At 44.8% G+C, this 27,634-nt stretch overlaps 1 protein-coding gene across 1 annotated transcript in view; it reads right to left on the bottom strand.

The window, feature by feature from the left end:
• Window positions 1–27,634, bottom strand: part of LOC137537310 (uncharacterized) — a 166,106-nt gene that overhangs the window by 65,188 nt on the left and 73,284 nt on the right. The window contains exon 10 of the mRNA XM_068259384.1: window positions 11,255–13,515. Within this exon, the coding sequence (XP_068115485.1) occupies window positions 11,255–13,515 (2,261 nt within the window). The remainder of the gene's footprint in view (window positions 1–11,254; window positions 13,516–27,634) is intronic.

The raw sequence follows: 27,634 nt of genomic DNA on the forward strand, positions 1-27,634 counted from the left end.
GACAAAACTTTGCTGACCTCCCCGTGACCACTTGAAATGGAGAAAAGCCTGAGGAAGCGTTCCTGAGATTGTTATGGGCAAACTCTGCAAAATAAAGGAATTTTACCCACTCATGTTGAGAGTCGGCCACATAGCAACGGAGAAATTGCTCTAAAGACTGGTTTATTCTTTCAGTTTGGCCATTTGCCTGAGGGTGGTAACCGGAGGAAAAGGACAAGGTTAGGCCCAAATGTTGACAGAATGCTCGCCAAAATTTTGATACGAACTGCACTCCCCTGTCTGACACTATGTTTTCTGGTATCCCATGCAAGCGAAAGATGTGAGTAACAAAGAGGTCCGCTAGCTCTTGGGCAGACGGGAGTTTTTTCAGAGGCACAAAGTGAACCATTTTACTAAAGCGGTCCACTACCACCCAGATCACGGTTTTCCCTTCAGAAGCAGGGAGTTCCCCCACAGAATCCATGGAAATGTGAGTCCATGGTTCTGTGGGTACTGGCAAAGGCTGCAGTGTCCCCGCAGGAGCCTGTCTGGAAGGCTTGCTGTGAGCACTGTACAGGACATCACAAATTCTCTACAATCATTTTTCAGTGACGGCCACTACACTACGAGACAGTAATTCTTCTGTTCTGGCTATACCAGGATGTCCTACCTTTTAATGGCTATGAAACATCTGCAGAACTTGAAGGCGCAAATGTAACGGGACAAACAGGGCACCATCTGGCTTTCCCTCTGGAGCATCAATCTGATAAGACTGCAAAGTGTTTGTCAGATCCTCCATGGGTTCTGTAGCAGCCACCACTATGTGCTCAGGCAAGATATTTACGGGGAGTGAGGGCTGAACTGTCTCAGGTTCAAAGCAACGAGACAATGCGTCGGCCTTAATGTTTTTATTGCCAAGTTTGTACGTAATTATGAACCTGAATCGGGAGAAAAAGAGTGCCCACCGAGCTTGTCTCGGGTTGAGCCTCTTTGCCCCTTCGATATACTTCAGATTCTTATGGTCTGTATATACCATAAACACATGCTCCGCCCTCTCCAACCAGTGGCGCCACTCGTCAAAAGCCATTTTTATGGCTAACAATTCCCTGTTGCCGATGTCGTAATTCTTTTCCGCTGGTGAAAACTTGCGGGAAAAGAACACACATGGATGCAACCGTTCCTGAATTCCAGAATACTGAGACAGTACAGCCCCCACTCCTACCTCGGAGGCATCTACTTCTACAATAAATGGATGTGTAACATCTACATGATGCAGAATGGGAGCAGCACAAAAGAGTGTTTTAAGCTGAGAAAATGCCTTGCTGGCTTCCTCAGACCAATTATAAGTATCAGCCCCTTTTTTGGTCAAATTGGTAAGGGGACCGACCACCAAGGAGAATCCCTTAATACATTTTCTGTAGTAGTTTGCAAAACCTAAAAATCTTTGGAGGGCCTCCAAGCCAACGGGTTACGGCCACTCCAACACAGCGGATACTTTTTTGGGGTCCATCGACAGACCATCGGTGGAAATGATGTACCCCAAGAATGAAACTTCCGAGACCTCAAACAAACATTTTTCAAGTTTTGCATAAAGACAATTCTGTCTGAGTTTATCCAATACAAACTTAACGTGTTCCCTGTGTTCCCTGAGACTTTTGGAAAAGATCAAAATGTCATCTAAGTATACGACAAAAAAAGTCCCAATATGTCTCTGAAAATCTCATTAACGAAGTCCTGAAACACAGCAGGGACATTACACAACCCGAAGGGCATCAACAGATATTCATAATACCCATCGGGTGTGTTGACGGCCGTCTTCCACTCATCTCCTTGTCTGATATGTATCAAGTTGTATGCCCCTCTCAGGTCCAGTTTAGAAAACAATTGCGCCCCAGAAACTTGTGAAAACAAATCTTCTATCAAAGGCAGGGGATAACGATTAGGAATGGTTATCTTGTTCAAAGCTCTATAGTCTATACAGGGACGAAGTCCAGCATCTTTTTTTTGAACAAAGAAAAACCCTGCCCCAGCTGGTGATTTGGAGGGACGGATGAAACCTTTCTCAAGGTTCTCCTTGATGTAGTCCTTCATGGCCAACTGTTCTGGACCTGAGAGGTTGTACAAATGTCCCCTGGGGGGTATGGTACCTGGCCTTAGATCTATGGGACAATCAAATTCCCTGTGAGGGGGAAGTTTGTCGGCAGCTCGTGGGCAAAAAACATCAGAATAAGCGACATACGGAAGAGGAACACCTTCAACATGAACCTCAGTAGAACACAGGGTAATTTTCTCTAAACAGTAATCTTGACAAGCTGGAGACCAAGCCAGCAATTGCCCTGTGTTCCAGTCAATCTGGGGAGAATGTTGGTGTAACCACGGGAGCCCCAGGACTATGGTGGAAGAGTTTTTGTTACTTTATGGAAAGGACTCAAGATTTGCAAAAAAGAGGAAATAGAATGCCGTTTTATGGTACAAAGAACTTCTTCATATAAATTTTATTGACACATATAGCAAAAAATAGCAAAAAGCGTTAAAACGATATCTTTGGTTCCACATAATCAGTCTTCATAAATTCAACAATATCAAAACACCAATAACTAAGGCTGATAGTGGCAATATTCTGGTTTGACTTGATGTCTAGTTGCGACCCCTGGTAGATGTATGTATTAGAGACGGCAACGGCACATGTTCGTTTCAGGCAGTTTTACAAAATAATTATGCCCTTCATCAGGCCGTAACACACAGTTCTGCAAGACTCAACTGAAAGGCAAAAAAGCCAGACATATAAACAAGTGGGCATCTGTACCAACCAGATGCACACCAGGACTTTCTAAGGGCGTAATACACAGGATGCTGCTATGTTGGAAAACCTGGTGTGGTTTTCCAACGTGTGGTTTTCCATGAGTGCTAATGACTAAATAGAGTGCACCTGTGTGTAATCTAATGTCAGTACAAATACAGCTGCTCTGTGACGGCCTCAGCGGTTGTCTAAGAGAATATTGGGAGCAACAACACCATGAAGGCCAAAAAACACACCAGACAGGTCAGGGATAAAGTTGAGAAATTTAAAGCAGGCTTAGGCTACAAAAAGATTTCCAAAGCCTTGAACATCCCACGGAGCACTGTTCAAGCGATCATTCAGAAATAGAAGGAGTATGGCACAACTGTAAACCTACCAAGACAAGGCCGTCCACCTAAACTCACAGGCCGAACAACGAGAGCGCTGATCAGAAATGCAGTCAAGAGGCCCATGGTGACTCTGGATGAGCTGCAGAGATCTACAGCTCAGGTAGGAGACTCTGTCCATAGGACAACTATTAGTCATGCACTGCACAAAGTTGGCTCTTATGGAAGAGTGGCAAGAAGAAAGTCATTGTTAACAGAAAAGCATACGAAGTCCCGTTTGCAGTTTGCCACAAGCCATGTGGGGGACACAGCAACCATGTGGAAGAAGGTGCTCTGGTCAGATGAGACCAAAATTGAACTTTTTGGCCAAAATGCAAAACGCTATGTGTGGCGGAAAACTAACACTGCACATCACTCTGAGCACACCATCCCCACTGTCAAATGTGGTGTCAGCATCATGCTCGGGGGGTGGATCTCTTCAGCAGGGACAGGGAAGCTGGTCAGAGTTGATGGGAAGATGGATGAAGCTAAATACAGGACATCTTGGAAGGCAACCTCTTGGAGTCTGCAAAAGACTTGAGACTGGGGCGGAGGTTCACCTTCCAGTAGGACAACGACCCTAAACATAAAGCCAGGGCAACAATGGAATGGTTTAAAACAAAACATATCCATGTGTTAGAATGGCCCAGTCAAAGTCCAGATCTAAATCCAATCGAGAATCTGTGGCAAGATCTGAAAACTGCTGTCCATCTAATCTGACTGACAACCAGCTGCAGCACTGATGGTGCATCCTGACAGAAGCATTGCACGTCTGCCAGGTTACACAAAATCGGTGCATGCAGCGCTGCAGGACGAGATTTCTACTCCGCAGTAAAAAAAGATACGTTTGCCGAGGCATATGAGCTGAGAGCGGTGTTGGAGTTCCTATGCTTTGGCAAGCACTTTGTATCAAAAAAGAACTCTGGAAATGATTTGTTCATCCACATCGATCGGTGTGAATGGATAAATCGGGTTTGCCAGGGCATACGAGCTGAGTGGGTGGACGTTTTTGGGTGGCAGCTCCTATGTCCTGGCAGATGCCTTCCCCTCTTTTTTTTCACATTTTTGGGCAGATATTTTTTCATCCACAGCCCAGAGTGCATTACCCGTATGTCCAATATAAGGAGTACAGCAGAAACTCCTAATACTGGCCATACATGTAATGATTGCAGAGACCCTAAAATGCCAGGAAAGACCCCATGAATGATGCCATTTTAGACAGAGGACACCCCAAAGTATTCCGTGAGGTGTATGGTGAGTTCATAGAACATTTTATTTTTTGTCACAAGTTAGCAGAAATTGTTTTTTTTTTTTTTTACCACAAAGTGTCATTTTCCGCTAACTTGTGACAAAAAATAAAATTTTCTATGAACTCACCATACTCCTAACGGAATACCTTGGCGTGTATTCTTTCCAAAATGGGGTCATTTGTGGGGTTTGTTAACTGTGCTGGCAAGTGGGGGGGGTGCTAAATTGTAAGCACCCCTGTAAAGCCTAAAGGTGCTCCTTGGACTTTGGGCCCCTTAGCGCAGTTAGGCTGCAAAAAAAGTGCCACACATGTGGTATTGCCGTACTCAGGAGAAGTAGTATGATGTGTTTTAGGGTGCATTTTTACACATAACCATGCTGGGTGGGAGAAATATCTCTGTAAATGAGATTTTTTTGATTTTTATTACACACAAGTGTCCATTTACAGAGATATTTCTCCCACACAGCATGGGTATGTGTAAAAATACACCCCAAAACACATTATACTACTTCTCCTGAGTACGGCAATACCACGTGTGACTTTTTTGCACCCTAACTGCGCTAAGGGGCCCAAAGTCCAATGAGTACCTTTAGGATTTGACAGGTCATTTTGAGACTACTCCTCACGGTTTAGGGCCCCTAAAATGCCAGGGCAGTATAGGAACCCCACAAATGACCCCATTTTTGAAAGAAGACACCCCAAGGTATTCCTTTAGGAGTATGGTGAGTTCATAGAAGTTTTTCTTTATTGGTCACAAGTTAGCGGAAAATGACACGTTGTGAAAAAAAACAATAAAAACCAACTTCCGCTAACTTGTGACAAAAAAATAAAATCTTCTATGAACTCACCATACTCCTAACAGAATACCTTTGGGTGTCATCTTTCTAAAATGGGGTCACTTGTGGGGTTCCTATACTGCCCTGGCATTTTAGGGGCCCTAAACCGGGAGTAGTCTTGAAACCAAATGTCTCAAAATGACCTGTGAAATCCTAAAGGTACTCATTGGACTTTGGGCCCCTTAGCGCAGTTAGGGTGCAAAAAAGTGCCACACATGTGGTATTGCCGTACTCAGGAGAAGTAGTATAATGTGTTTTGGGGTGTATTTGTACACATACCCATGCTGGGTGGGAGAAATATCTCTGTAAATGGACAATTGTGTGTAAGAAAAAAACAAAAGATTGTAATTTACAGAGATATTTCTCCCACCCAGCATGGGTATGTGTAAAAATACACCCCAAAACACATTATACTACTTTTCCTGAGTACGGCAATACCACATGTGTGACACTGTTTTGCAGCCTAACTGCGCTAAGGGGCCCAAAGTCCAAGGAGCACCTTTAGGCTTTACAGGGGTGCTTACAATTTAGCACCCCCCAAAATGCCAGGACAGTGAACACACCCAACAAATGACCCCATTTTGGAAAGTAGACACTTCAAGGTATTTAGAGAGGGGCATGGTGAGTCCGTGGCAGATTTCATTTTTTTTTGTCACAAGTTAGCAGAAATGGAAACTTTTTTTTTTTGTCACAAAGTGTCATTTTCCGCTAACTTGTGACAAAAAATAAAATCTTCTATGAACTCACCATGCCTCTCAGTGAATACTTTGGGGTGTCTTTTTTCCAAAATGGGGTCATTTGGGGGGTATTTATACTATCCTGGAATTTTAGCACCTCATGAAACATGACAGGGGGTCAGAAAAGTCAGAGATGCTTCAAATGGGAAAATTCACTTTTGCACCGTAGTTTGTAAACGCTATAAACTTTTACCCAAACCAATAAATATACACTGAATGTTTTTTTTATCAGACATGTAGCACAATAAATTAGGACAAAAATGTATACAGAAATTTTACTTTATTTGAAAAATAATATAATAAAAAGTAAAACTCGCAGCAGCAATCAAATAGCACCAAAAGAAAGCTGTATTAGTGACAACAAAAGGAGGGAAAATTCATTTAGGTGGTAGGTTGTATGACCGAGCAATAAACCATTAAGGCTGCAGTGGTCTGAATGGAAAAAAAGTGTCTGGTCCTTAAGGGGTAGAAAGACTGTGGTCCTTATGTGGTTAAATTACCTACGCAATGTGAAATAGATTAGCCATTGAAGATAGCACAGCTACAAGCTGTGTGTGTTTGTAGCTTGTGAAGTGGACTGCATGATTCATTAAACTCTTACTATAAAGTGTAATCAAATACCTATAATGTATACCTAAATTACAATAATATTCTTAATGATCAGGGCCGGCCCGCTCATGAGGCGGGGTGAAAATTTTGCCTCAGGCGGCAAATTTCCAGGGGCGGCACCCGCCCGTCCGTGGGTGCGGGGAGCCGGCCGCCGAGCTGGAGGGGTAGCTGGCAGGACGGGGGTATTGGGCCAGCGGCGGGGAGGGGGGTCGGACCCCCCCCTCCCTCGCCTGGGTCCCCCGTCCTCCGCTCCCCTCCAGCCTTAAATAGAAGCAGCCGCTATGTGTAAGAGGAACGGGCGGGGAGGATTCACCTCTTCCTCGTTCCAGCGTGCGCTCCACTGACGTCACTTCCTGCAACGCTGCAGGAAGTGACGTCAGTGGAGCGCACGCTGGGAAGAGGTGAGTGTCCTCCCCGCCCGTTCCTCTTACACATAGCGGCTGCTTCTATTTAAGGCTGGAGGGGAGCGGAGGACGGGGGACCCAGGCGAGGGAGGGGGGGGGTCCTGCCAGCTACCCCTCCAGCTCGGCGGCCCCCCCACGGGGGGGGGGGGGGGCAGCGGCGGCAATTTTTTTAATAATTTGCCTCAGGCGGCAAAAAGTCTAGAGCCGGCCCTGTCAATGATACACTTCTATAATCATAAACATGTTACATTATTCATCTCCTGGATATCATCTTCTGTACCTAATGGAAGAAAAATTAGGCTTATTTTTATTTGATCATATAACAGTTCAATTAATTGGAAAAACGATAATAGGAACCTTAACAACACAACATGTACAGAGACAGGGTGTTTCCGGATCAGTTCAGGGGGACAGAGGACAGAGCAGTACACTACATGTACAGTGACAGGGTGTTTTCGGTTTAGTTCGCTGGGACAGAGGAGTACACTACATGTACAGTGACAGGGTGTTTCCAGGTCAGTTTGGGGGACAGAGAACAGAGCAGTACAAGGCATGTACAGTGACAGGGTGTTTCTGATTTAGTTCGGAGGGAACATAGGACAGAGCAGTACACGGCATGTACAGTGACAGGGTGCTTACGGTTTAGTTCAGGGGACAGAGGACAGAGCAGTACACAGCATGTACAGTGACAGGGTGTTGGCGGTTTAGTTCGGGGGACAGAGGACAGAGCAGTACACGGCATGTACAGTGACAGGGTGTTTCCGGTTTAGTTTGGGGGGGACAGAGGACAGAGCAGTACATGGCATGTACAGTGACAGGGTGTTTCTGGTTTAGTTCGGGGGGGGGGTGGGGGACAGAGGACAGAGCAGTATACCGCATGTACAGTGACAGGGTATTTCCGGTTTATTTTGGGGGACAGAGGACGGAGTAGTACACGGCATGTACAGTGACAGGGTGTTTCTGGTTTAGTTTGGGGAGGGGGAAGAAAGAGGACAGAGCAGTACACTACATGTAAAGTGACAGGGTGTTTCCGGTTTAGTTCGGGGGACAGAGGACAGAGCAGTACACGGCATGTACAGTGACAGGGTGTTTCTGGTTTAGTGCAAGGAGGGCGAAGAAAGAGGACAGAGCAGTACACTACATGTACAGTGACAGGGTGTTTCCGGTTTAGCGGTTTAGTTCGGGGGGGGGGGGGGGGGACAGAGGACAGAGCAGTACACTACATGTACAGTGACAAAGTGTTTCTGGTTTACTTCGGGGGACAGAGGACAGAGCAGTACATGGCATGTACAGTGACAGGGTGTTTCCGGTTTAGTTCGGGGGGGGGGGGGGGGGGACAGAGCAGTACACCACATGTACAGTGACAGGGTGTTCCGGTTTAGTTCAATGGACAGAGGACAGAGCAGTACACTACATGTACAGTGACAGGGTGTTTCCGGTTTAGTTTGGGGGGACAGAGGACAGAGCAGTACACGGAATGTACAGTGACAGGGTGTTTATGGTTTAGTTGAGGGGGGGGGGGGGGGGCAGAGGACAGAGAAGTACTCTACATGTACAGTGACAGGGTGTTTCCAGTTTTGTTCGGGGGACAGAGGACAGAGCAGTACACTACATGTACAGTGACAGGGTGTTTCTGGTTTAGCTCGGGGGGGGGGGGGGGACAGAGGACAGAGCAGTACACTACATGTACAGTGACAAGGTGTTTCCGGTTCAGTTCGGGGGGGACAGAGGACAGAGCAGTACAAGGCGTGTACAGTGACAGGGTGTTTCCGGTTTAGTTCGGGGGGACAGAGGACAGAGCAGTACACTACATGTACAGTGACAGGGTGTTTCCGGTTTAGTTTGGGGGGGACAGAGCAGTACACTATATGTACAGTGACAGGGTGTTTCCGGGTTAAGTTGGGGGGGGGGGGGGGGACAGAGCAGGACACGGCATGTACAGTGACAGGGTGTTTCCGGTTTAGTTCAGGGGACAGAGCAGTACACTACATGTACAGTGACAGGGTGTTTCCGGTTTAGTTTGGGGGGACAGAGGACAGAGCAGTACACGGAATGTACAGTGACAGGGTGTTTATGGTTTAGTTGGGGGGGGGGGGACAGAGGACAGAGCAGTACACTACATGTACAGTGACAGGGTGTTTCTGGTTTAGCTCGGGGGACAGAGGACAGAGCAGCACACTACATGTACAGTGACAGGGTGTTTCCGGTTCAGTTCGGGGGGGACAGAGGACAGAGCAGTACACTACATGTACAGTGACAGGGTGTTTCCGGTTTAGTTTGGGGGGGACAGAGCAGTACACTATATGTACAGTGACAGGGTGTTTCCGGGTTAAGTTGGGGGGGGGGGACAGAGCAGTACAAGGCGTGTACAGTGACAGGGTGTTTCCAGTTTAGTTCAGGGGACAGAGGACAGAGCAGTACACTACATGTACAGTGACAGGGTGTTTCCGGTTTAGTTGGGGGGACAGAGGACAGAGCAGTACACTACATGTACAGTGACAGGGTGTTTCTGGTTCAGTTCAGGGGGACAGAGGACAGAGCAGTACACTACATGTACAGTGACAGGGTGTTTCCGGTTTAGTTGGGGAGGGGGAAGAAAGAGGACAGAGCAGTACACTACATGTACAGTGACAGGGTGTTTCCGGTTTAGTTGGGGAGGGGGAAGAAAGAGGACAGAGCAGTACACTACATGTACAGTGACAGGGTGTTTCCGGTTTAGTTCGGGGGGGACAGAGGACAGAGCAGTACAAGGCGTGTACAGTGACAGGGTGTTTCCGGTTTAGTTCGGGGGACAGAGGACAGAGCAGTAAAGGGTGTTCCCCAGGCAGCCTCCTGTGCACTCCTCTGCTGTGTCTCCCCCCCAGCTGGCATCCTGTCTGTAGTGCTCCCCTCCCCCTCCAGCAATCACACTGCATGAACACAGTGGGGCTGATCTCTTGCACAGAGGGAAATATAATGGAATGTCCCCTGTATGTATTTAGAGTCTGGCCTGTCTAATTACCCCTCTTGTGTGATCACAATTTGTAATGTCAGCTGACTGCCATGGCAGATAAACTCATTTGAAAGCACAAGAGGATAACAATATGTCTGCTTCCTTGAAAGCAGTAGGTAGAAACAGTGCAGAATAATTGTAGCATTTGTATTGGGTGTAACAATGAAATGTTTTTCTTTAAAGTTTATTATGTTGTTGCTTATGTTTTATAGGAGAGAGGAGGCACTGAGTGCTGGCCTGCTTTACATGGACCTGAGCTCTGTAATCTGAAAGAATTTCTCCCTAATACATGGTACACATGATGCAATTTTCTGACAGATTTACTGTAAGATCGACTATTTCCAACATGTCTGATCTGATTTCTGATCAAATTTCCCAGAGAAGTGACCGGAAAATCGAATGAAAATCAGATTGATCATGTTGGAAATAGTCGATCTGACAGTAAATCTGTTGGAAGATTGCATTGTGTGTGCCTAGCAGATACATCGGCCCGTCTCCTCCTCCCCCTCCTATGCTGTAAGCAGACTTGTACTTGTCCTGCATTCCCCCTCACACCCCACCCGGCTACTTTTTCATGCCACCCGGCTGGAAAAAAACCCTGGGGAGAAAATCTGTATATTATATACAGTGCTGCCCATAATTATTCATCCTCCGGCAAATTGCCACTTACAGTTACTTTTATTCAACCAGCAAGTAATGTTTTGATGGGAAATGACAGAAGTGTCTCCCAAAGGATAATAAGACGACGTACAAGAGGCAATATTGTGGGAAACACATTTCTCAGCTTTTATTTACATTTCAGCAAAAAAGTGTCCAGTCCACAATTATTCCTACCCTTCACAAACTGTCACAGTCTGCGGGAAAATCCAAAGTTCTATTATACCAGTCAAAATAGACCAAGCTGTTCTAAAGCATCCCAATTACCCTGATTGGGAACAGCTGTTTTAATCAACTCAACAGGTGTACTGAGCTGCATGAGAGAGTCCTCGGGATTCTGGGTAAATATGCTGCCATGTGCCTCTAGCAAGAGATAATAGGAACACTTATGGCCAAAGCATTTCCCACACTCAGAGCAGTAATAGAGCTTCTCCCAGTGATGAGAGAGGGATGAGCGGAACTGAGGAAGCCTGTTATTGGCTGCTGCACCCCCCCTCTCCATCCCCCCTACTGCCTGCTATGCTGGGGAGATGGAGAGCAGTATGCTGTGGCCACTTCAGGTTCACTGGAGGCAAAGCTATCACTGACCCTTACTTACCACCAGTGTGAGATCTCTCATGTCTAACAAGCTGTAATTTATATGCAAAACATTTCCCACACTCAGCACATGAATATGGCTTCTCACCAGTGTGGGATCTCTCATGTGCAACAAGCTGTGATCTCTGCACAAAACATTTCCCACACTCAGCACATGAATATGGCTTCTCACCGGTGTGAATTCTCTCATGCCTCACAAGATGTGATTTAAGTAAAAAACATTTCCCACACTCAGCACATGAATAGGCCTTCTCAGCAGTGTGACATCTCTCATGACTGACAAGCTGTGCTTTCCATACAAAACATTTCCCACACTCAGCACATGAATAGAGCTTCTCACCAATGTGAGATCTCTCATGTCCGACAAGCTCCCCTTTAGACAGAAAACATTTCCCACACTCAGCACATGAATAGGGCCTCTCACCAGTGTGAGATCTCTCATGTCGGACAAGCTCCCCTTTAGACCGAAAACATTTCCCACACTCAGCACATGAATAGGGCCTCTCACCAGTGTGAGATCTCTTATGTTTGGAAAGATGTGATTTCTGCACAAAACATTTCCCACACTCAGCACATGAATAGGGCTTCTCACCAGTGTGAGTTCTCTCATGTACGACGAGATGTGATTTCCATCCAAAACATTTCCCACACTCAGCACATGTATATGGCTTCTCACCAGCGTGAGATATTTTATGTCTGACAAGATGTGCTTTATCTGGAAAACATTTCCCACACTCAGCACATGAATAGGGCTTCTCACCAGTATGAAATCTCTCATGTCTGGAAAGTTCTGATTTCTGAGCAAAACATTTCCCACACTCAGCACATGAATAGGGCTTCTCACCAGTGTGACATCGCTCATGTATGACAAGCTGTGATTTAAGCACAAAACATTTCCCACACTCAGCACATGAATAGAGCTTCTCACCAGTGTGACATCTCTCATGTCTGGCAAGTTCTGATTTCCAAGCAAAACATTTCCCACACTCAGCACATGGATAGGGCTTTGCACCAGTGTGACATCTCTCATGTCTGGAAAGTTCTGATTTCTGTGCAAAACATTTCCCACACTCAGCACATGAATAGGGTTTCTCACCAGTGTGAGATCTTTCATGTATGACAAAGTATGATTTCCGAGCAAAACATTTCCCACACTCAGCACATGAATAGGGCTTCTCACCAGTGTGACATCGCTCATGTATGACAAGCTGTGATTTATGCACAAAACATTTCCCACACTCAGCACATGAATAGAGATTCTCACCAGTGTGACATCTCTCATGTCTGGCAAGTTCTGATTTCCAAGCAAAACATTTCCCACACTCAGCACATGGATAGGGCTTTGCACCAGTGTGACATCTCTCATGTCTGGAAAGGTCTGATTTCTGTGCAAAACATTTCCCACACTCAGCACATGAATAGGGCTTCTCACCAGTGTGACATCGCTCATGTATGACAAGCTGTGATTTATGCACAAAACATTTCCCACACTCAGCACATGAATAGGGCTTCTCACCAGTGTGAGATCTTTCATGTATGACAAAGTATGATTTCTGTGCAAAACATTTCCCACACTCAGCACATGAATAGGGCTTCTCACCAGTGTGACATCTCTCATGTCTGGCAAGTTCTGATTTCTGTGCAAAACATTTCCCACACTTAGCACATGAATAGGGCTTCTCACCAGTGTGAGATCTTTCATGTATGACAAGGTATGATTTCTGTGCAAAACATTTCCCACACTCAGCACATGAATAGGGCTTCTCCCCAGAGTGAGATCTCTCATGTCTGACAAGTTCTGCTTTCCTTACAAAACATTTCCCACACTCTGCACATGAATAGGGATTCTCACCAGTGTGAGATCTTTCATGTATGACAAGGTATGATTTCTGTGCAAAACATTTCCCACACTCAGCACATGAATAGGGCTTCTCCCCAGTGTGAGATCTCTCATGTCTGACAAGTTCTGCTTTCCTTACAAAACATTTCCCACACTCAGCACATGAATAGGACTTCTCACCAGTGTGAGATCTCTCATGAGTGACAAGCAGTGATTTCCGCACAAAACATTTCCCACACGTGGAACAGGAATAAGACCCTCCAGCAGTGCGAGAGCTGTGCTGGGTATGAGGCCCCTCAGGGTTAGACAGGTGAGGGAGGTCTGGGGGAATATTTGGGGTCACCAGGATATCTGCAGGAGACTCTTGTCCAGTGACATCATCATCCGTTGTACAGTCTGTGGATACAGAGAGACGAGTCTCTGAGAGGTTCCTGATGCCGGGACTCCACGCTGCAAATAGAGAAACATCATCACTTCCTGTTAGAGAATTCTGAGGGGGAGGAGCAATTATCATTAGGGAGGGTCAGTGAGCTGCTGATAACTCCAAGTTGGTGCAAAGTATATGCAGATAGGAAATGGGCCAACTGCAGCAGTTGCATTATTTCGCATGTAATTAGCATACAATTTGCACCATCTTAGAGATATTGGCATGTCACTGATCATCACTAGTTATCAGCCTGACATAGAACTGCAGAAGGTTGTGCTCATTACAGGCGGCCAATCACAGGACAATTACCTTGCCTTCCATGGATATGTAGTTAGGAATTCAGACAATGAAATGCAGATCTAATTAGATCCCTCTCATAAAATAGATGGAGTAGATCTTTAACCACTTAAGCCCGGAGGATTGTTTATTTTTTGCACCTGAGCAACTTTCACCTCCCATTCATTTGCCAATAACTTTATCACTACTCATCACAATGAACTGATCTATATCTTGTTTTTTCCGCCACCAATTAGGCTTTCTGTGGGTGATACATTTTGCTAAGAATTATTTTATTCTAAATCCATTTTAACAGGAATATTAAGAAAGAAATGGAAAAAATTCATTATTTCTCAGTTTTTGGCCATCATAGTTTGAAATGAACACGTTACCATAATTTAAACCGACAGTATGTATTTTATGTGCCCATTTGTCCCGGTTATTACACCATTTAAATGATGTCCCTATCACAATGTATGGTGCCGATGTTTTATTTGGAAATAAAGCTGCAATTTTTTCAATTTGCGTCCATCACTATTTAAAAGCCCTTCATTTTAAAATGTACATTAATATATTCCTTTGACATGCATATTTAAAAAGTTCAGACCTTAGGTAACTATTTATGATTTGTTTTGTTTTAAATTGTAATTATTTTTTTTCAATAAAAAATTTTATTTGGGTAATTTTTGGTGTGGGGAGGTAAACAGCTAATTTTTAAATGTAATTGAATGTATTTATTTATCAAAAACTATATGTGGGTGTAGTTTACTATTTGGCCACAGTCAAAAAAGTGCTAGAAGCGTACGATGACGCTTCCAGGAACAAGAATGAAGCCGGGTAACTTTTTTTTTTGCAGAAATACCACGGTCTCTGATGAGTGACCGTCGGTTTTTCTGCGGGGGATTAAGATCGGTGAATGGGAAGTATATTCCCATTCACTGATCGGTGGGATAACAGTGGGAGCGCACGCGATCGCGCGCACCGCACACTGGAAGGTGCACAGCCTATCTGGACGAACATATTCATCCAGATAGGCTTAAGAGGTTAAGATGGAAACCCATTCACACTATGGTAATTGGCGGGCAATTTTTAAAGCGCCAGCGCAATTGTAACTGTATGGCAGTGATCTCACTCACGATTGCTGCCGATCGCGGGCGTTCCTCGATTAGCGGCAATCACGTGTTGCATGCAGCATTTTGCCGTGATTCTCGAGTGATCGCAGTACAGTGCTTAATAAAGTGCAGATCGCGATAGTCGGGAATCACAAGGGTGTCCAGTGATTTTTTTTACTCCGCTAATCGTGGTAAAATCGCCCTGCATATTTAAGTGTGAGTGGGCCTTAAGATCTGAATATGGAACTAGATCTGAGCCACTTCACTGATAAAGGGTGAAGGGGAGTGGAGATAGTTATTTCCCTGGCCCATTGGAGGGGCTCCGGAGATCGGGGTCCTGTAGATTGGGGCATGTGTATAGGATTGTATCCGGGAGCAGAGGGGCGGAGGTGAGTATAACCTCCTAATCCATATGGAACTAACATATACCCCATTTCTCTGGGAGGACATTTATTACATTTCACATACTACTGTACTATATTATTCTATACTCTCCCCAACTTTGTATCATTTTCTTACACAATTTCTGATTGGTATTTTATGGCCACTTCCTGTGCAATGAGAATACTGTTATTCTGTCCCTCCATATGTTTTCCTCTTGTTATTGGAATCTTTTGCTACACATGACTGTTTTGGCATTAAAGGAAAGGCAGGCTGGAGTCTACAGCAATATGATATGGATAATCTCTGCTCCCTGATTAAGGCCCCTTTTACATCTAAGTTGAGCGGAGTTATGCAACATGTCACATCACACTGCAATAGCAAAAATATACAAATATGACCCTGCAGCAGAGTGCGTCGCCAGCAGGTCATATGCATAGCCCCACCCCCCGGTCTGTGACGTACCCCACCCCCCCAGCTACATGATGTCCTCACTCCTCCGCTCTGTGATGCACTCACCCAGTCTGTGACATAACCCCCCCCCCCACCACTCTGTAACATTCTCTCCCTTCCCGCTCCCTGATGTACCCCCCCTCACCTCTGTGACGTACTTTCCATTCCCTCTGTGACATGCTGAACCCCCCAACGTACTCTCCGCCCCCTTCTCTCTGACCCCCCCCCCGACGTACTCTTTTCCCCCTGCTCTCTGACGTCCCCCCAACGTACTCTCCGCCCCCTGCTCTCTGACGTCCCCCCCCCGACGTAATCTCCGCCCCCTGCATTCTGACTCCCCCCCGACGTACTCTCCGCCCCCTTCTCTCTGACCCCCCCCCCGACGTACTCTCCGCCCCCTTCTATCTGACCCCCCCCCGTGGCGTAATCAGCGCACTCCACCCCTGTGACGTCCCCCCACCCCCAACATACCCCCCGCTCTGTGAGGTACTCCTCCGCCCCCTCCCCCGCGAGGCTCCTCCCCCCCATCTGTGACATCCTCCCTGCTGGACATGTAGTATGTCACTGGGTGTAGCTGGGTATCCTGCCGTCCGCACCTGCGCACCGCTAACATTTTAGCAGAAGACCAGTGTTGCCCATTGACTACAATGGCTGTGGCCGGGAGGTCAAGCAGTAACATGCTGCAGCCTTTATGTCAGATCAGCAGCTTCCAACACACCACAATATGTCTGTAAGGCTCCATAGACTTGCATTGCCTTTGTGCCCCCTTGAGGTAGCGGAGGGTAAGGCAACGCAGGTTATTGGTCCAGGTGTGCAAGAGGCCTAATGCTGTATCCACACGGTGCGTTCGCGCACTACACTCAATTTCCCGCTGGATTCCCGTCGATTTGTTTATTTCCAACATGTCCGATTTCGAATTCGATGGATCGTTAGGTCGATTTGCCATACTTTGCATGCGAATCGACCTAACGATCCATCGAAATCCAAATCAGACATGTTGGAAATAAACGAATCGATGGGAATCGAGCGGGAAATCGAGAGCGCAAACGCACCGTGTGGATCCAGCATTAGAGAGCCCATTTCCTTTACTCTAATGTGAACAATCTGTGTACAGTAATGTACAGTGACCATTATCAGCTTATTACAGGCCGGTAACACTACGTCACTCCCTACTGTGACCAATCTGTGTACAGTAATGTACAGTGACCATTATCAGCTTATTACAGGCCGGTAACACTAAGTCACCCCTACTGTGACCAATCTGTGTAATGTACAGTGACCATTATCAGCTTATTACAGGCCAGTAACACTAAGTCACCCCTACTGTGACCAATCTGTGTAATGTACAGTGACCATTATCAGCTTATTACAGGCCAGTAACACTAAGTCACCCCTACTGTGACCAATCTCTGTACAGTAATGTACAGTGACCATTATCAGCTTATTACAGGCCAGTAACACTAAGTCACCCCTACTGTGACCAATCTGTGTACAGTAATGTACAGTGACCATTATCAGCTTATTACAGGATAGTAACACTAAGTCAGCCCTACTGTGACCAATCTGTGTACAGTAATGTACAGTGACCATTATCAGCTTATTACAGGCCAGTAACACTAAGTCACCCCCTACTGTGACCAATCTGTGTACAGTAATGTACAGTGACCATTATCAGCTTATTACAGACCAGTAACACTAAGTCACCCCCTACTGTGACCAATCTGTGTACAGTAATATACAGTGGCCATTATCAGCTTATTACAGGCCAGTAACACTGTCACCCCTACTGTGACCAATCTGTGTACAGTAATGTACAGTGACCATTATCAGCTTATTACAGGCCGGTAACACTAAGTCACCCCTACTGTGACCAATCTGTGTACAGTAATATACAGTGACCATTATCAGCTTATTACAGGCCAGTAACACTAAGTCACCCCTACTGTGACCAATCTGTGTACAGTAATATACAGTGACCATTATCAGCTTATTACAGGCCGGTAACACTAAGTCACTCCTACTGTGACCAATCTGTGTACAGTAATATACAGTGACCATTATCAGCTTATTACATGCCAGTAACACTAAGTCACTCCTACTGTGACCAGTCTGTGTACAGTAATGTACAGTGACCATTATCAGCTTATTACAGGCCAGTAACACTAAGTCACCCCTACTGTGACCAATCTGTGTACAGTAATATACAGTGACCATTATCAGCTTATTACAGGCCGGTAACACTAAGTCACTCCTACTGTGACCAATCTGTGTACAGTAATGTACAGTGACCATTATCAGCTTATTACATGCCAGTAACACTAAGTCACTCCTACTGTGACCAGTCTGTGTACAGTAATGTACAGTGACCATTATCAGCTTATTACAGGCAAGTAACACTAAGTCACCCCTACTGTGACCAATCTGTGTACAGTAATATACAGTGACCATTATCAGCTTATTACAGGCCAGTAACACTAAGTCACTCCTACTGTGACCAATCTGTGTACAGTAATATACAGTGACCATTATCAGCTTATTACATGCCAGTAACACTAAGTCACTCCTACTGTGACCAGTCTGTTTACAGTAATGTACAGTGACCATTATCAGCTTATTACAGGCCAGTAACACTAAGTCACCCCTACTGTGACCAATCTGTGTACAGTAATATACAGTGACCATTATCAGCTTATTACAGGCCGGTAACACTAAGTCACTCCTACTGTGACCAATCTGTGTACAGTAATGTACAGTGACCATTATCAGCTTATTACATGCCAGTAACACTAAGTCACTCCTACTGTGACCAGTCTGTGTACAGTAATGTACAGTGACCATTATCAGCTTATTACAGGCAAGTAACACTAAGTCACCCCTACTGTGACCAATCTGTGTACAGTAATATACAGTGACCATTATCAGCTTATTACAGGCCAGTAACACTAAGTCACCCCTACTGTGACCAATCTGTGTACAGTAATATACAGTGACCATTATCAGCTTATTACAGGCCGGTAACACTAAGTCACTCCTACTGTGACCAATCTGTGTACAGTAATGTACAGTGACCATTATCAGCTTATTACATGCCAGTAACACTAAGTCACTCCTACTGTGACCAATCTGTGTACAGTAATGTACAGTGACCATTATCAGCTTATTACATGCCAGTAACACTAAGTCACCCCTACTGTGACCAATCTGTGTACAGTAATGTACAGTGACCATTATCAGCTTAATACAGGCCGGTAACACTAAGTCACCCCTACTGTGACCAATCTGTGTACAGTAATGTACAGTGACCATTATCAGCTTATTACAGGCCGGTAACACTAAGTCTCCCCTACTGTGACCAATCTATGTACAGTAATGTACAGTGACCATTATCAGCTTATTACAGGCCGGTTACACTAAGTCACCCCTACTGTGACCAATCTGTGTACAGTAATGTACAGTGACCATTATCAGCTTATTACAGGCCGGTAACACTAAGTCTCCCCTACTGTGACCAATCTGTGTACAGTAATGTACAGTGACCATTATCAGCTTATTACAGGCCGGTAACACTAAGTCTCCCCTACTGTGACCAATCTGTGTACAGTAATGTACAGTGACCATTATCAGCTTATTACAGGCCGGTAACACTAAGTCACCCCTACTGTGACCAATCTGTGTACAGTAATGTACAGTGACCATTATCAGCTTATTACAGGGATGGAACACTAAGTCACCTCTACTGTGACCAATCTGTGTACAGTAATATACAGTGACCATTATCAGCTTATTACAGGCCGGTAACACTAAGTCACTCCTACTGTGACCAATCTGTGTACAGTAATGTACAGTGACCATTATCAGCTTATTACAGGCCGGAAACACTAAGTCACCCCTACTGTGACCAAACTGTGTACAGTAATGTACAGTGACCATTATCAGCTTATTACAGGCTGGTAACACTAAGTCACCCCTACTGTGACCAATCTGTGTACAGTAATGTACAGTGACCATTATCAGCTTATTACAGGCTGGTAACAGTAAGAAGTCACTCCTACTGTGACCAATCTGTGTACAGTAATGTACAGTGACCATTATCAGCTTATTACAGGCCGGTAACACTAAGTCACTCCTACTGTGACCAATCTGTGTACAGTAATGTACAGTGACCATTATCAGCTTATTACAGGCCGGTAACACTAAGTCACCCCTACTGTGATCAATCTGTGTACAGTAATGTACAGTGACCATTATCAGCTTATTACAGGCCAGTAACACTAAGCCATCCCTACTGTGAACAATCTGTGTACAGTAATGTACAGTGACCATTATCAGCTTATTACAGGCCAGTAACACTAAGTCACCTCCTACCGTGACCAATCTGTGTACAGTAATGTACAGTGACCATTATCAGCTTATTACAGGCCAGTAACACTAAGTCACCCCTACTGTGACCAATCTGTGTACAGTAATGTACAGTGACCATTATCAGCTTATTACAGGCTGGTAACACTAAGTCACCCCTACTGTGACCAATCTGTGTACAGTAATGTACAGTGACCATTATCAGCTTATTACAGGCTGGTAACACTAAGTCACTCCTACTGTGACCAATCTGTGTACAGTAATGTACAGTGACCATTATCAGCTTATTACAGGCCGGTAACACTAAGTCACTCCTACTGTGACCAATCTGTGTACAGTAATGTACAGTGACCATTATCAGCTTATTACAGGCCGGAAACACTAAGTCACCCCTACTGTGACCAAACTGTGTACAGTAATGTACAGTGACCATTATCAGCTTATTACAGGGATGGAACACTAAGTCACCTCTACTGTGACCAATCTGTGTACAGTAATATACAGTGACCATTATCAGCTTATTACAGGCTGGTAACACTAAGTCACTCCTACTGTGACCAATCTGTGTACAGTAATGTACAGTGACCATTATCAGCTTATTACAGGCCTGTAACACTAAGTCACTCCTACTGTGACCAATCTGTGTACAGTAATGTACAGTGACCATTATCAGCTTATTACAGGCCAGTAACACTAAGTCACCCCATACGGTGACCAATCTGTGTACAGTAATGTACAGTGACCATTATCAGCTTATTACAGACCAGTAACACTAAGTTACCCCTACTGTGGCCAATCTGTGTACAGTAATGTACTGTGACCATTATCAGCTTATTACAGGCCGGTAACAGTAAGTCACACCTACTGTGACCAATCTCTGTACAGTAATGTACAGTGACCATTATTAGCTTATTATAGGCCAGTAACACTAAGTCATCCCATACGGTGACCAATCTGTGTACAGTAATGTACAGTGACCATTATCAGCTTATTACAGGCCGGTAACACTAAGTCACCCCTACTGTGACCAATCTGTGTAAAGTAATGTACAGTGACCATTATCAGCTTATTACAGGCCAGTAACACTAAGTCACCCCTACTGTGACCAATCTGTGTACAGTAATGTAAAGTGACCATTATCAGCTTATTACAGGCCGGTAACACTAAGTCACCCCTACTGTGAGCAATCCGTGTAGAGTAATGTACAGTGACCATTATCAGCTTATTACAGGCTGGTAACACTAAGTCACCCCTACTGTGACCAATCTGTGTACAGTAATGTACAGTGACCATTATCAGCTTATTACAGGCTGATAACACCAATTCACCCCCTACTGTGACCAATCTGTGTACAGTAATGTATAGTTACCATTATCAGCTTATTACAGGCTAGTAACACTAAGTCTCCCCTACTGTGACCAATCTGTGTACAGTAATGTACAGTGACCATTATCAGCTTATTACAGGCTGGTAACACTAAGTCACCCCTACTGTGACCAATCTGTGTACAGTAATGTACAGTGACCATTATCAGCTTATTACAGGCCGGTAAAACTAAGTCACCCCTACTGTGACCAATCTGTGTACAGTAATGTACAGTGACCATTACCAGCTTATTACAGACCAGTAACACTAACTCCCCCTACTGTGATCAATCTGTGTACAGTAATGAACAGTGCCCATTATCAGCTTATTACAGGCCAGTAACACTAAGTCATCCCTACTGTGACCAATCTGTGTACAGTAATGTACAGTGACCATTATCAGCTTATTACAGGCCAGTAACACTAAGTCACCCCTACTGTGACCAATCTGTGTACAGTAATGTACAGTGACCATTATCAGCTTATTACAGGTCGGTAACACTAAGTCATCCCTACTGTGACCAATCTGTGTACAGTAATGTACAGTGACCATTATCAGCTTATTACAGGCCGGTAACACTAAGTCACCCCTACTGTGGCCATTCTGTGTACAGTAACGTACAGTGACCATTATCAGCTTATTACAGGCCAGTAACACTAAGTCACCCTTACTGTGACCAATCTGTGTACAGTAATGTACAGTGACCATTATCAGCTTATTACAGGCCGGTAACACTAAGTCACCCCTACTGTGACCAATCTGTGTACAGTAATGTACAGTGACCATTATCAGCTTATTACAGGCCGGTAACACTAAGTCACCCCTACTGTGACCAATCTGTGTAAAGTAATGTACAGTGACCATTATCAGCTTATTACAGGCCAGTAACACTAAGTCACCCCTACTGTGACCAATCTGTGTACAGTAATGTACAGTGACCATTATCAGCTTATTACAGGCCGGTAACACTAAGTCACCCCTACTGTGAGCAATCCGTGTAGAGTAACGCACAGTGACCATTATCAGCTTATTACAGGCCAGTAACACTAAGTCACCCCTACTGTGACCAATCTGTGTACAGTAATGTACAGTGACCATTATCAGCTTATTACAGGCCAGTAACACTAAGTCACCCCTACTGTGATTAATCTGTGTATAGTAATGTACGGGGACCATTATCAATTTATTACAGGCCGGTAACACTTAGTCACCCCTACTGTGACCAATCTGTGTACAGTAATGTACAGTGACCATTATCAGCTTATTACAGGCCAGTAACACTAAGTCACCCCCTACTGTGACCAATCTGTGTACAGTAATGTATAGTGACCATTATCAGCTTATTACTGGCCAGTAACACTAAGTCACCCCCTACTGTGACCAATCTGTGTACAGTAATGTACAGTGACCATTATCAGCTTATTACAGGCCGGTAACACTAAGTCACCCCTACTGTGACCAATCTGTGTACAGTAATGTACAGTGACCATTATCAGCTTATTACAGGCCGGTAACACTAAGTCACCCCTACTGTGAGCAATCCGTGTAGAGTAACGCACAGTGACCATTATCAGCTTATTACAGGCCAGTAACACTAAGTCACTCCCACTGTGACCAATCTGTGTACAGTAATGTACAGTGACCATTATCAGCTTATTACAGGCCAGTAACACTAAGTCACCCCTACTGTGACCAATCTGTGTAAAGTAATGTACAGTGACCATTATCAGCTTATTACAGGCCAGTAACACTAAGTCACCCCTACTGTGACCAATCTGTGTACAGTAATGTACAGTGACCATTATCAGCTTATTACAGGCTGATAACACCAATTCACCCCCTACTGTGACCAGTCTGTGTACAGTAATGTACAGTGAGCATTATCAGCTTATTACAGGCCGGTAACACTAAGTCACCCCCTACTGAGACCAATCTGTGTACAGTAAAGTACAGTGACCATTATCAGCTTATTACAGACCAGTAATACTAACTCCCCCTACTGTGATTAATCTGTGTACAGTAATGTACAGTGACCATTATCAGCTTATTACAGGCCGGTAACACTAAGTCATCCCTACTGTGACCAATCTGTGTACAGTAATGTACAGTGACCATTATCAGCTTATTACAGGCTGATAACACCAATTCACCCCCTACTGTGACCAATCTGTGTACAGTAATGTACAGTGACCATTATCAGCTAATTACAGGCCAGTAACACTAAGTCACCCCTACTGTGACCAATCTGTGTACAGTAATGTACAGTGACCATTATCAGCTAATTACAGGCCAGTAACACTAAGTCACCCCCTACTGTGACCAATCTGTGTACAGTAATGTACAGTGACCATTATCAGCTTATTACAGGCCGGTAACACTAAGTCATCCCTACTGTGACCAATCTGTGTACAGTAATGTACAGTGACCATTATCAGCTTATTACAGGCCGGTAACACTAAGTCACCCCTACTGTGACCAATCTGTGTACAGTAATGTACAGTGACCATTATCAGCTAATTACAGGCCAGTAACACTAAGTCACCCCCTACTGTGACCAATCTGTGTACAGTAATGTACAGTGACCATTATCAGCTAATTACAGGCCAGTAACACTAAGTCACCCCTACTGTGACCAATCTGTGTACAGTAATGTACAGTGACCATTATCAGCTAATTACAGGCCAGTAACACTAAGTCACCCCTACTGTGACCAATCTGTGTACAGTAATGTACAGTGACCATTATCAGCTTATTACAGGCCGGTAACACTAAGTCACCCCTACTGTGACCAATCTGTGTACAGTAATGTACAGTGACCATTATCAGCTTATTACAGGCCGGTAACACTAAGTAACTCCTACTGTGACCAATCTGTGTACAGTAATGTACAGTGACTATTATCAGCTTATTACAGGCCGGTAACACTAAGTCACCAGTACTGTGGCCAATCTGTGTACAGTAATGTACAGTGACCATTATCAGCTTAATACAGGCCGGTAACACTAAGTCACCCCTACTGTGACCAATCTGTGTACAGTAATGTACAGTGACCATTATCAGCTTATTACAGGACGGTAACACTAAGTCACCACTACTGTGACCAATCTGTGTACAGTAATATACAGTGACCATTATCAGCTTATTACAGGCCAGTAACACTAAGTCACCCCCTACTGTGGCCAATCTGTTTACAGTAATATACAGTGACCATTATCAGCTTAATACAGGCCGGTAACACTAAGTCACCACTACTGTGACCAATCTGTGTACAGTAATGTACAGTGACCATTATCAGCTTATTACAGACCAGTAACACTAACTCTCCCTACTGTGATCAATCTGTGTACAGAAATGTACAGTGACCATTATTAGCTTATTACAGGCTGATAACACTAAGGAACTCCTACTGTGACCAATCTGAGTACAGTAATGTACAGTGACCATTATCAGCTTATTACAGGCCGGTAACACTAAGTCACCCCTACTGTGACTAATCTGTGTACAGTAATGTACAGTGACCATTATTAGCTTATTACAGGCCGGTAACACTAAGTCACCAGTGCTGTGGCCAATCTGTGTACAGTAATGTACAGTGACCATTATCAGCTTATTACAGGCCGGTAACACTAAGTCATCCCTACTGTTACCAATCTGTGTACAGTAATGTACAGTGACCATTATCAGCTTATTACAGGCCAGTAAAACTAAGTCACCCCTACTGTGACCAATCTGTGCACAGTAATGTACAGTGACCATTATCAGCTTATTACAGACCAGTAACACTAAGTCACCCCCTACTGTGATCAATCTGTGTACAGTAATGTACAGGGACCATTATCAGCTTATTACAGGCCGGTAACACTAAGTCATCCCTACTGTTACCAATCTGTGTACAGTAATGTACAGTGACCATTATCAGCTTATTACAGGCCAGTAACACTAAGTCACCCCTACTGTGACCAATCTGTGTACAGTAATGTACAGTGACCATTATCAGCTTATTACAGGCCAGTAACACTAAGTCACCCCCTACTGTGATCAATCTGTGTACAGTAATGTACAGTGACCACTATCAGCTTATTACAGGCCGGTAACACTAAGTCACCCCTACTGTGACCAATCTGTGTACAGTAATGTACAGTGACCATTATCAGCTTATTACAGGCCAGTGACACTAAGTCACCCTCTACTGTGACCAATCTGTGTACAGTAATGTACAGTGACCATTATCAGCTTATTACAGGCCAGTAACACTAAGTCACCCCCTACTGTGATCAATCTGTGTACAGTAATGTACAGGGACCATTAATATTTCCATGAATATTTCTGGCTTGTAATCCATCTTATCTGACAGGCCTTTAAATAGACACTGAAGCGAAAAAAAAATGATGATATTATGATTTGTATGTGTATCACAGCTAAGAAATAAAACATTAACCACCCTGGTGTTCTGATTAAATCGCCAGGGTGGCTGCGGGAGGGTTTTTTTTAAATAAAAAAAAAACTATTTCATGCAGCGAACTGAAAGTTGGCTGCATGAAAGCCCACTAGAGGGCGCTCCGGAGGCGATCTTCCGATCGCCTCCGGCGCCCAGAATAAACAAGGAAGGCCGCAATGAGCGGCCTTCCTTGTTTCGCTTATATCGTCGCCATAGCGACGAGCGGAGTGACGTCATCGACGTCAGCCGACGTCCTGACGTCAGCCGCCTCCGATCCAGCCCTTAGCGCTGGCCGGAACTTTTTGTTCCGGCTACGCTGGGCTCAGGCGGCTAGGGGGGCCCTCTTTCGCCGCTGCTCGCGGCGAATCGCCGCAGAGCGGCGGCGATCAGGCAGCACACGCGGCTGGCAAAGTGCCGGCTGCGTGTGCTGCTTTTTATTTCGTTAAAATCGGCCCAGCAGGGCCTGAGCGGCAGCCGCTGGCGGTGTTGGACGAGCTGAGCTCGTCCAGACCGCTCAGCTGGTTAAGATCAGATACATCAGTGTAATTGTTTCCAGTACAGGAAGAGTTGAGAAACTCCAGTTGTTATCTCTATGCAAACAAGCCATTAAGCTCTCCCACTAAGTTAGTCGTGGAGAGGGCTGTTATCTGACTTTTATTATCTCAACTGTTCCTGGACTATTTACTTTTCCTCTGGCAGAGGAGAGGTCATTACTTCACAGACTGCTCTGAAAGAATCATTTTGAATGCTGAGTGTTGTGTAATCTGCACATATTATAGAATGATGCAATGTTAGAAAAAACACTATATACCTGAAAATAAAAGTATGAGAGGCGGAGATATGCGCTGACAGACGTGTGAGAGGCAGGGCTGCGGCCATTAGCCCTGCCTCACCAGGAAGAGATCCCCGGCAAGGATGGAGGGGATTTGGGGGGTAAGGGACCCCCGTTCAGCCGCGGGATAGCGGCGGTTTAGCAGGGGCACACATGCCCCTGCTGAATATAAGAGAAGAAGCGAGTTTTATACTCGCTTCAGATTGTCTTTAAAGAGAATTCAACAAAACTAAACACAGTGCGCTCAACAAAGTAGTGAGGAGACGCTAGGACGAGTCCGGGAGAAACGTTTTGTATATGCGCATAGAAATTGGAAATTGGTAAGTGCTTCTTAACCTTTTCAAATAAAGCTGGATTCACACTATAAGTCTGTTTGAGTCTTAGGAACTGATCTGCTGGAAGAAATGATCGTGACTCATATTCAAGCGCAGTTTGCTGATCTGTATTGGATTGGCAAAAGGATCTGGTGAGAGGCTTAAGTTATTGCTTGGTGGGGGAACACTGGGTGCTTGCAGTACAATTGGGGAGCACCGGTGGCATTTTGTATGCTTAAGCCATACAGTATCACACTATTGCCATGTATGGAGTTTTGAAGATTGGAGGACGATTAGCTGCAGGATTCCTGTTAAACTGGCAAGGCCAGAGGCGCAGATTGCTGATCCTAATGTGGTCACCATACAATCTGGTGAACGTTCACTGTACTATTTGATACATGAAAAGCTGGGGAATCATTTAAAGATACTGACGGTGTACTGGAGGACATGTTAAGAGATATTTATGTGGACTTTGTTGGTGTGTATATTTATGGCGGGACATTGTTCAGATGTATAGTGATACTTTGCTAGTTTATTAGCGCTTAATCTCCTTGTTCTCAAATATCAGGAATCTGATGAGACTATAATCCTTTGCAGATGTATAAGACTATA

This window comes from Hyperolius riggenbachi, chromosome 10 (genome assembly GCF_040937935.1).
Source record: "Hyperolius riggenbachi isolate aHypRig1 chromosome 10, aHypRig1.pri, whole genome shotgun sequence".
NCBI lineage: Eukaryota > Metazoa > Chordata > Amphibia > Anura > Hyperoliidae > Hyperolius > Hyperolius riggenbachi.